General features: G+C 37.3%; 1 protein-coding gene, 1 long non-coding RNA gene and 1 other non-coding gene across 3 annotated transcripts; all 3 read left to right on the forward strand.

Moving 5' to 3' along the window:
- The first annotated feature begins 359 nt into the window (after positions 1-359).
- Positions 360-1,630, forward strand: LOC107058216 (bZIP transcription factor 17-like). The gene has a single exon (XM_015303652.1). The coding sequence runs from the start codon at positions 360-362 to the stop codon at positions 1,596-1,598; it is 1,239 nt and encodes a 412-aa protein (XP_015159138.1). The 3' UTR covers positions 1,599-1,630.
- Positions 1,631-1,998: 368 nt separating this feature from the next.
- On the forward strand, positions 1,999-2,069 carry TRNAG-GCC (transfer RNA glycine (anticodon GCC)). The gene has a single exon. It is a non-coding gene; the product is annotated as a tRNA-Gly (tRNA).
- Positions 2,070-3,194: 1,125 nt separating this feature from the next.
- Positions 3,195-4,089, forward strand: LOC102583174 (uncharacterized). The gene is made up of 2 exons (XR_001471875.1): positions 3,195-3,439; positions 3,523-4,089. It is a non-coding gene; the product is annotated as an uncharacterized lncRNA (long non-coding RNA).
- Positions 4,090-10,718: the final 6,629 nt, after the last annotated feature.

The raw sequence follows: 10,718 nt of genomic DNA on the forward strand, positions 1-10,718 counted from the left end.
ATAACATAAACATAAATTATCTGTAAAAATATATCAGGATCCGTAACTCTTTGAAAAAGTTACAATCCTTCGAAAAGGTCACAACTTTTCAGAAAAGTCACAACTCTTCATGAAAGTCGCAACTCTTCATGAAAGTCGCAACTTTTCATAAAAGTCGCAACTCTTCATAAAAGTCATAACTTTTCATGAAAGTCACAACTCTTCATATTACATTCACACCTTTTAAAACCCAGGAATCCCACTATATAACAGATCTAAACCCCACCTAGCCCAAACACAAAACCCTCTCTTCTCTGTGAGTAACAACATCTCATTTGAATATATAATTCAATTTGTTGCAAGAAAGTTTTACTGAACTGATGGAGAATTCACATAAACCATTGGAAAATGACTCTTCAGGTGTCCCAATTCCACCTCCAGACAACGGAATTAATAATGACAGCAACGTAGAATCTGCTGCACACAAAGACGAAGTCATGCTTGATGATGTCGAAACAGAGATTGACTTATCCATCGATGATGTCTTCCCGCCTCCCGATGTTGAATACCTGAATGTATCGCCAGAGTCATCCAATCACAAGGCTTCCATGGAGTCTGTAAATGGCTACAAGGGTTTGAATGATTCAAAAAATTTGAACTGCCCTTCATCGGAGTATCAAGGTTCTGGCATTTGCGGCATGAATAATTTGGTAACTTCCTCCCCTAATGTTGTGAATAATTCAATGGAATGTGGAGTAGTAGAACAGAAAATTAGATTAGAGGACTTGAAGAGAAAAAATGTGAGTGATGATTCAAATAATGTATTCAAATACGAAAAATCTGATTTTGTGGTTGACGGTAGCAATGTTAGTAGTGAAAAAGATGAAAAGAAGAAATCAAAATTGGAGAGGGGTAGGGTGAATTCTCAGCTCTATAGGGACAAGAGAAAACATTACGTAGAGGAGTTAGAGGATAATGTGAGGATAATGAATTCAACAATCCAAGAGTTGAATCGTATGATATCACATTTAACATTGGAGAATGCAACTTTAAAGTCACAGATGGGCAGCACTGGTGTGCCTTCCCAGATACCACCACCCCCTGGGATGAATCTACATCACCCAATCAGGTCTCCTTGGATGTTTGGTGCTCCGCCTTATATGGCGAGGCCACAAGAATCACAAGCGGCTCATTTAGTGATCAAGCCCATTCCGAGGAAACCACAAGCAGTGGCTCCTCCAACGTCAAGGGAAGCGCCTGCTGCTGGGGCAGGTTATCAAAAGAGTGCTTACGTTCCTCCGATCATGAGAGGTGGTGCTTCAGCGAGCGGAAGTGGTGAGGGAACTGAGATGAGAAGAAGAAATGATGAAAACTCTGTTAGGGTGACCAACCTTTCTGAGAACACTCGTGAGGCTGATTTGTTGGAGCTGTTCTGTCCCTTTGGTCATGTCAGCCGAGTGTATGTTGCGATTGATCAAAATACAGGAATGAGCAGAGGATCTGGTTTTGTCAACTTTGTGAACAGAGAAGATGCTGAGAGGGCCATAAACAAGCTCAATGGTTATTGTTATCACAATCTCATCCTTAGAGTAGAATGGGCTGCTCCAAGAGCTACTTAGTATCTTCTTTCCATGAGCAATACCATCCTTATTTCTCTGTGTCTGTAGCTTTGCGCTCTCTTGAACATTGTATTTATTTTAAATTGTTATTGATTGAACAATATTGCTTGTGAAGAAGTTTTGGAGCCAGTTTTTATTTTTTATTTTTCAATTTTCTCTCGGCTAAACTCGAGTAGAGAGGTTTTGAAACAATTTCAGTTAGCCCTAGTACATTTGAAGGACAGTACATGTTGTCCTTAGTATATCCAGAGATGAAGCAAGTACATGTTGTCCTTAGTATATCCAGAAGATCAAGTACATCATCATCTTCCTAATTGCAAAAGTTTTAACGATCAACCAGGGGAAAAAGGAAAGAAATTTTATTAGAAATATATGTCTTAGGTCTCACATTAAACAAGTAGCACCAGTGGTCTAGTGGTAGAATAGTACCCTGCCACGGTACAGACCCGGGTTCGATTCCCGGCTGGTGCATTTAGAGCTGTGATGACTATTGCACAAATTGTGAAGTTGGGTCTTCATAGTCATCTGATTTAAATGATGAAATGTAGTGTATCTGAGCTCTGACTTTTTGTTTCGTAAATTCGTACGTGAAAAGATATCCCCGAGGGTTAAGTTATGTTCACATCATGGCTTTTTCCACCATTATGCGAAAAGAATTTATGTTCAAAAGAAATACATTTTTGAAGGATTCGATACAAGTGTGACAACATTTTTTTAAAGTCAAAGCGATATAGCTAATTAACATAGTAGATTTACTTTATTTTTATATACTTCCTCTTTTATAAGAAGGAAACTAATAAACGTAATTACAATTCAATAAGTTTTTTTATCTACGTACCTAGAATTGATAAGAAAAAGGTGTGAATTAGAAGATAAACCAAGACAGTTCGATGCATTAAAGTTTGCACTATATGCCATGTTTCAGGGAGGGTCCGACCACAAGATGACCTCCTCCAAGGCTCCACTTCTTGAATTAGAAGATAAATAAAATAATATTCAATCTCGCATCAAGTTTATAGGAAGATGATGATCTTAGCCATTTCAAAAATGGGGTATTTGGGTGGTGAATATCATAAATATCATGAATTGATGTCAAGGGAATATCATGAATTGATAACGTTTATTACTATTTACAACATAATGAAATATATTTAGACAAGTACTCTCAACGATTTATGAGATATTTTTTGGACAAGATCTCAAGAGAACGTTGTAAACACATAAAAAAATATATTGGGTCTAATCCATACTAAATTTGGATCAAGTCTTGAACTTATTTGGATTGAATAATTAGTTTGGACTTCACAAATCAACTAAATCTCATTTTTATTATTTTCAAACCCAACGTCCATTTCAATTTACGGCCCAAACGTTAACGCATGTCACGTATTCAATGAAGTGACATTTCAGTCAAATCCAAGGCCAACAAAATGATGCCATGTGTTCAAATTATGTGGCAACTCTTAGTCAAAACAAGAATGAATCAAAAGTCGCCAGGTGTTCAAAATAACGCGTCTTGGCCGCTTACAAGCAAATTTTTTATTATATATATAGAGATACACCCATGATAAAATGGCATTGCTTCTTTAGAAAAAGAATGAAACAGAGCACTCAAAACTTGAGTTATCTTTCCAACTCTCTCAGTTTAAGATTCATCATTCCTTCTTGTTTACAATTTGATAACATTTTTCCTCAATGAATATTGCATCAGTCTCTTCTTGCAAAAAAGTTTAGTCTCTTAATTATTAGTTTCTAAGAGATCTAGCTATATATGGTTACTTTCATATATTTTCCTGTCGATAAAAGATAAGGTGGTGATTGTTATGGATCCAACAAGACAGGTAAGTCTAGCCTTTCCAAAAATCTAGCTGATTCATTTTCAATATAAGTTGTGAATAATTGACAAGTACGGACTTCAATGCAGGTGTCCGATACAAATGCAGATCTAGAGGTCAGATTCTTAATAATCTAAATTTAAAGATTTGGGATACGGATTCAGGTGCGGAGTCTGGTGAGGGTGTTCTAGTACGGATGCAGGTACTGGTGGTGATTGTTATGGATCCAACTGGACATGCAAGTCTAGCCTTTCCATAGATCTAGCCGATTCATTTTCTATAAAAGTCTTGAATAGTTGACAAACACAAGCTAAGTTGCTCAGACTCTGGTGCGGGTGTCGAATGCAAATGCAGGTTTAGAGGTCGGATCCTTAATGACTTTTATTTAAAGATTTGGGTGTATGGATCCAGGTACGAACTCTGGTGCGGGTGTCCAAGTATGGATACAGGTATGGGTGGTGATTGTTATGGATCCACCTAGACAAGTAAGTCTAGCCTTTCCATAGATCTAGTCGATTCATTTTCAGTAGAGGTTGTGAGTAATTGACAAATACAAACTAAGTTGCTCGGACTCCGGTGTGGGTGTCCGATACAGGTACGGATCTAGAGATCGGATCCTTAATGATCTAAAGTTGAGGTACCTTCTGATCTTTCTCGGTTAAGCCTATGGTCTCAGTTATTAGATCCGCAATTTATAATTAGTGTTACTTTTTCATGTTAATTTTTTGTATACATGTTCCTTTTTTAAAGTATAACTAGTTTTTTTAATACGCGCGTTGCGTGTGTATCCCATATCTATGAATAAGTTTTTTAAAATCGCATAAATATTATGTGTATTAAAATTGTGTTAGAGCGGCAACTTGAAGTATTTTATTGTTTGAAGGCCAAATGTGGAGTTGTGCATTCACTTAGCAAAAGCAAAATATTTTTACTTATGCACTTTAATACAATAACCGAAGACAAAGAAAAATGGAAACAAAATTGACGTTACCAAATTTAGGTATTGAACCAAATTGTCGACCTCATAGGCGGACCCACCCCTCTAGTTGGGGTGCACATGTACCCGTTCACTTTTTAAAAAATCATGTATATATATGTATATATATCTTGAGAAACTGACAGAAATCAGAATATAATTAACCGTGAACCCATGAAAAGAATTGGAGTGTCATTGTGCTACTGGTACAAGCTAGAGGATCCACCTTGGTGCACCCAAAGTCTTCAAATCCTGGATTTGCCTCTTGACTCGAACTTACATTCCAAATTTCTCAATATAATCTTTAGAAACTCGGAGCTTAAGAAAGAATCCTTGAAATGTAGAACTTGTAAATCTTACTATGTTAGAGCTCTTCTTCGGCATTGTCATTATCCACAATAAAGTTTTTGTAGCGATGATTATTTAGAGCCATATGCTAATGGAGTACTTTTCATCTTCCTTGCATGCACATATGAAGGGTCCATAATCCACTCTTTTCCTCTAACTCCTCAACGTAATCCTTTTTTTTTTGCCTATAAATCTGAGAACTTTCTCTATCATCATTCTTTTTAATTTCCTCTTTTCATCTCCTTCACTATTAACCACAAAATCAGAGACATCTGTCTTCAAAACAGGGGATCCACTCGAACTATGATTTCCAGGTCTATGACCTGCCTCGGGTGTAGTACCCATATCGATGGAATCGTGATGTAATTCCGGTGAGGACTTGAAAACCCGGGTCTTGATCAGCTGATTCCCAGATTGACCGAATCCATTCATGTTTGGGTCTATTTGACCTGATTTTGAAACACTGAAAGATCTTGGGTTGAGAATGGTGGCAGCATCAGTATCCGCATCCGCCAGTGGGAAGATGTCATCCATGGTTAAGTTGATATCGAGGTCAAGGTCGAGTTCGATGAAGGATGTGAGTTCGCCATCATACCAGTGAAACTTTCTGGCAATGTATTCAAATGTTATATTTTATTACAACAGAGAAGAAAGGGCTTTTGTATTAGACTTAAGTAAGTAGAGTCAAATTCAATTACTTTCCAAAGATGCTCTCAGGGGTTGTTTGGTTTCATGAGATTAAATTTGAGATTATTGTTAATCTTAAGATGAATCTATACCTCAAACTTGTTGTTATTAGTACCAAAATTAAGATGAATCCGGATACCTTTTGGCTGAACCAAACAACTCATTATAGTCAAATGATAAACCCCACTATATATAAGAGACCTAAACCCCAGTTAGCCCCAACACAAAGCCCTCTCTTCTCTGTTGTAGTAAAATTTGAATACATCGCCTGAAAATTTCACTGGTAAGATGATGAATTCACATCCTCCATCGTTGAATGACCTCGACCTTGACCTCGACATCGACTTAACCATGGATGACATCTTCCCACCTTCAGATGTTGATGCTGCCGCCATTCTCAACCCAAAATCTCTCAGTGTTTCAAAACCCAGTCGGATTGACCCAAGCCCAAATGGATTCGGTCAATCCGGGAGTCAGCTGATTGAGACCCGGGTTTTCAAGTCCTAGATGAAATAAGCACATGGTGGTTATTAGCTGATAAACTGAGATTGTTTTTGATAAATTCACGGCTAGAGATTAAAGCAAGCCAAGATTTCGATACAGACTTGATTTTCAAGAGGGATTTCATGGGAACCCTCAAAAGGATTTCAGTGATGAGTTCAGGTGGCAGGATTTCAGTCAAGTTCGAATCTTTCATTGGATTTGATGGAAATTGAGCTCTTTTTCTGCGATTGGAGGCTTTAGAAGCCATTTTTGTTGCAGAAATTTTGAGTTGTGAATACCTAATTATACTGATATTATTTTAATTAAGGGAGGTTTTTGGTAAGAATGATGTTTTTGGTAGAGTTATAATTAGTAAAACATTTGGGATTGTTTGTTCATGTACTTTATTTATCGTCATTGTAAAGTATAGCCAAACAAGAAATTGTTTACGAATAAATTTAAAAGGACATCCTTCATTTTCAGGCGGAGAAAGTTGAATTCATGAGACGAACACATAACTGCCAGCAAATTGTGCCGTTGTATTTTTTTGAATATAGTTGTTAAACGCGCGATAAATCATTTGAGTTGAGAAAATTTATCTATAAACATCTCGTTTAATTCATTTACCTATTCATTTTGATTTGCTAAGATTGCCTTTTCCCTTATAAGCGTTGCTAAATTTGGATTTTTGTAGTGATAGAAATATTTTTGATATTAAGCTTTCCTTGATATTTGTAAATAATTTCCTGTTTGGCTATACTTTACAATGACGATAAATAAAGTACATGAACAAACAATCTCAAATGTTTTACTAATTATAACTCTACCAAAAACATCCTTCTTACCAAAACCTCCCTTAATTAAAATAATATCAGTATAATTAGGTATTCACAATTCAAAATTTCTGCAACAAAAATGGCTTCTAAAGCCTCCAATTGCAGAAAAAGAGCTCAATTTCCATCAAATCTAATGAAAGATTCGAACTTGACTGAAATCCTGCCACCTGAACTCATCACTGAAATCCTTTTGAGGGTTCCCGTGAAATTCCTTTTGAAATTTAGGTATGTATCGAAATCTTGGCTTGCTTTAATCTCTAGCCGTGAATTTATCAAAAACAATCTCACTTTATCAGCTAATAACCACCACGTGCTTATGTTGGAATATATGCGTCCACTATTAGTCAACGGACCAGGTCCCTTGACTCAGCAAGAACAGTAACTGAAGTAAAATGAGAGAAAATAAATGGCACAATGCAAATAGGGCACATTGATTTTACGTGGAAACCTCCTTGCTCAAGGGAGTAAAACCACGACCTGTCGCACAAGATTTTCAACTTTTTTCACTAATCTTCTCAAGCAAAAGTGAAATACAGATTACAACCACCAAGAGATTAAATACTTAATCTCAACACTAAGTAATACGCCTATTACTTACTAAGCCTAAGCATATACCAAACTGCCCACTAAGTCATCCCACCCTAGATAACTTAAGACTTTAACTAAACAGATACAACACTGCCCACTAAATCAGCTAGCTCCTAGATGACTTAGAATTTGACTAAGCAGATACAACACTACCCACTAAATCAGTTAACCTTAACCGACTTAGACTTTTCGATGAACAGAACAAAGATCTAATTCCTTTATAACACATGAATAGATTTACAATGTAAGCACATAAGAAACAAAGCTCAAAATACAACAAAGACTCTTTAGCACTCTATCGGGTCCCTTTGTTGAGTTGAGCAATGTTCTTCCTTGAAGATGACCTTCTTTTCAAGCTTATGAATTTTCAGAGAAAATCCAAGTTTTTGTTTGCCAAATATTGGCTTTGTGTTTGGAGAAGAGACTATTATCAAGATGGACACAAACCCTTGGGACAAGGCCATTGGCTGAGAGCATGTTGTTCTCAAAGGCTGTGCACCAACTACATAAGAGTTGGCAGCCTTTTGATAGCTGTCTTTTCATCCTTTTCTCGTACGCTGACTTTTCGGGACCAAGTCCCTTGCTGCGTTCTTTGATGCTTGAGTTCTTGAAAAGACTTGATAGCTCTCTCTCTCTCTCTTCTTGAATGAATGTTGTTGTTTGTTTATTGTTGTATATATCAGTTACCAATAAGGGTTTTGACCATTTAAACAAACAACTTCGTCCGCCCTTCCTATTGGTGAAGTACGCTGCACATCTCACCAACCAACCTGACAAGACAGCTGTAAAGATAGCTTTACAGTTGTGCACCACTTTGAATCTGGATGGAATTACTTTGCCAAGGACCGGGTCCCTGCATTTGTGAGGATCATCAAAACACTAGAATATAACATTTCCCCTTTTTTGATGAAGACACACAAATATTCCTCATGCTGAGTTTATTCATTCATTTCTCCTTTCATCAGTCCGAATACGAGAAAACCCTTTCATGGATCTGGTCCCTTGTTAGATCCCTAAATTTGTTAAATCATCAAAACTTAACATCAGCTCCAATGTAACATTTCCCCCTTTTTGACGATAACAAACTTATTCACCTTCTTCCCCCTTTCACCAGTTCCCCCTATTAGCATGCCTCTTCAGGTAACTGGATTGGTCCCCTTTTTTGCATCATTTTCCGAAGTTTTGTCAAATCATCAAAACTTCACATCAACAACAAAATAGCATTTCCCCCCTTTTTGATGATCACAAACTTTTTCAACTTCTTCCCCCTATCGACATGGCCATGTCCTCTTCAAGTAGCACTTCTTCCCCCTATTGGCATGACCATGTCATCATTGATCTCATACCATTATTGATCATTGATTTCATACCCAAAATATTTTTCCCCCTTTTGACATCATAAAAAAGGGTTAAAACAGTAAATCAAGTTGACAGAAATGTAGTTCAAGCAAATTCATGGCCACTTAGGCAACACCGGGCATGAATAAAAATGCATAAAGTAATGAGACAAGTCAGTAGAAACAAGGCATTTTTCGTTCATAAATAAAAGATCAACAATCAAAGTATTGCAAATATTATTACGAATGAGAACCAAGACAAATCCCACTGAGTTTCAACAGAAGAGGAGGAACGAGGACTGACATGGTAATTTAGGAAGAGTGAAGGGCTTAGGAACACATGAATTTAAAGTGTAAGATTAGGAGATCATTTGCCTCCACATGATTTCTCAGAAGCCTCTCTTGAAGTTCAACATTCTTCACTGCCCGAGCTTCATGGTGAATCTTCAGGGCTGCCAGTTCTTCTCAACCTGGTCCCTCTGATTGTGATTTTCAGAAGCTGAGCCTTCAAACACACTATTTAAGTATCCCTGTTAGCAACAACAACTGTCATAGCTTCCAAAGCAAGCTTGAGTTTCTCATCTTCTACCAACAGCTTAGACACATTACTCTTGTTCTCTATCTTCCCATCAACATATTCACATTCCAAGTCAGAAGGTGCCCATCTCTCATACCATATTTACCATCCTTAGAAGATATAATCTTGTGCATGTATTCCCACGTTATGACAGAAGGTTGGTAAACTAAAACTTACTCATGGCCTCCGAGATGAATAGGTCAATAACAAAGGGACCATTTCATTAATTTTTTTTCATTTCTTTTCATTTTGCTTGCTGAACCTGGTCCCTCTTCACACTCAAAAATTTTCTTATCAAAAAATTCTCCAGTAGGAACAAAAGGTTTAAACATTTGAAGTGATTTTTTAGAGAGGAGAAATGAGGGTTTTGAAATTTTTTGATTTTTGAAGAGGATTTGAATTTTTTAGGGAGATGGAAAGAAATATGGAGTAAGGAGGTGAAATGGTGTATCATGTGAAATGAAGTGTCATCTTGGTATTCAAATGATGGCACAACGATCAAATACCTGAATGACAGACATGTGGCAATTGCAATGGTTCTCATGCATAATTCAAAATGCAATGTTAAGAGTGCTAACCTTCGAGAACGGATCGGGTCCCTCTCGGTAGTTTGAATGTGATTGCCTAGATCTGTCCTGACCTCCCTTTTCCTTCAGCAAGTCTACCATGTGTATATACCTAAAAGGTATAAGATTGTATTTGCTAAAACATACATAACTGAAAAACAAGGATACCTGCTCCCTTTGCATAGTCATGAGATGGTTGATTGCTTCAGGCAGGATCCATTCAGTCCTGTTTCACCATCCCCAACTTCAATTTGTTTATCTTGACGAGGTCCCTCGTCAGATATTTTGTGAAGATATTAGCGATTTGATAATTGATCTTACAGAAATACATGCTGATATTTTCTTTCTCAACATGATCCCTTAGAAAGTGATGTCTCACATCAATATGCGTAGTCCTTTTATAGTGGACTGAGTTCTTAGCCATAGTGAGAGCACTCGTGATAGCACACACGAGAGGGATAATCTGAGTAACCGCTCTAAGAACTTCAAGCTGTTGTTTGATCCACAAGAATTGAGCACACCAGCCTGCATCTGCTACATACCTTGCCTCAATTGTTGAAATAGCAACAAAATCTTGCCTTTAATTCCCCATGAATGAGATATGATCCCAGAAAATGAGCCATTCCTGTTCTTTCTATTAGCTTGCTACCCAACATAATCAACATCACCATATTACTCCAATCAACACACAATCTCCTGATGGATAGAGTAGAACAAGGTCCCTATCTTCATCAAGTGTCTTAGGATTCTCTTAGCAGCCTTCGAATGTGATTCCGTTGGACAAGCTTGGAATTTTGCACAAATCTTATCACTTGTATCATTTACATCTGGACCGGATCCATCAACACCCAGCTTCGAGTTGGTACCCATGGGAGTATCAATTGTCT

This window comes from Solanum tuberosum, unplaced genomic scaffold, assembly GCF_000226075.1.
Source record: "Solanum tuberosum cultivar DM 1-3 516 R44 unplaced genomic scaffold, SolTub_3.0 scf00465, whole genome shotgun sequence".
NCBI classification, from domain to species: Eukaryota; Viridiplantae; Streptophyta; class Magnoliopsida; order Solanales; family Solanaceae; genus Solanum; species Solanum tuberosum.

What these genes read in the sequence shown, in the direction of transcription:
- LOC107058216 (XM_015303652.1), top strand. Translation starts at nt 360, where the DNA reads ATGGAGAATTCACATAAACCATTGGAAAATGACTCTTCAGGTGTCCCA.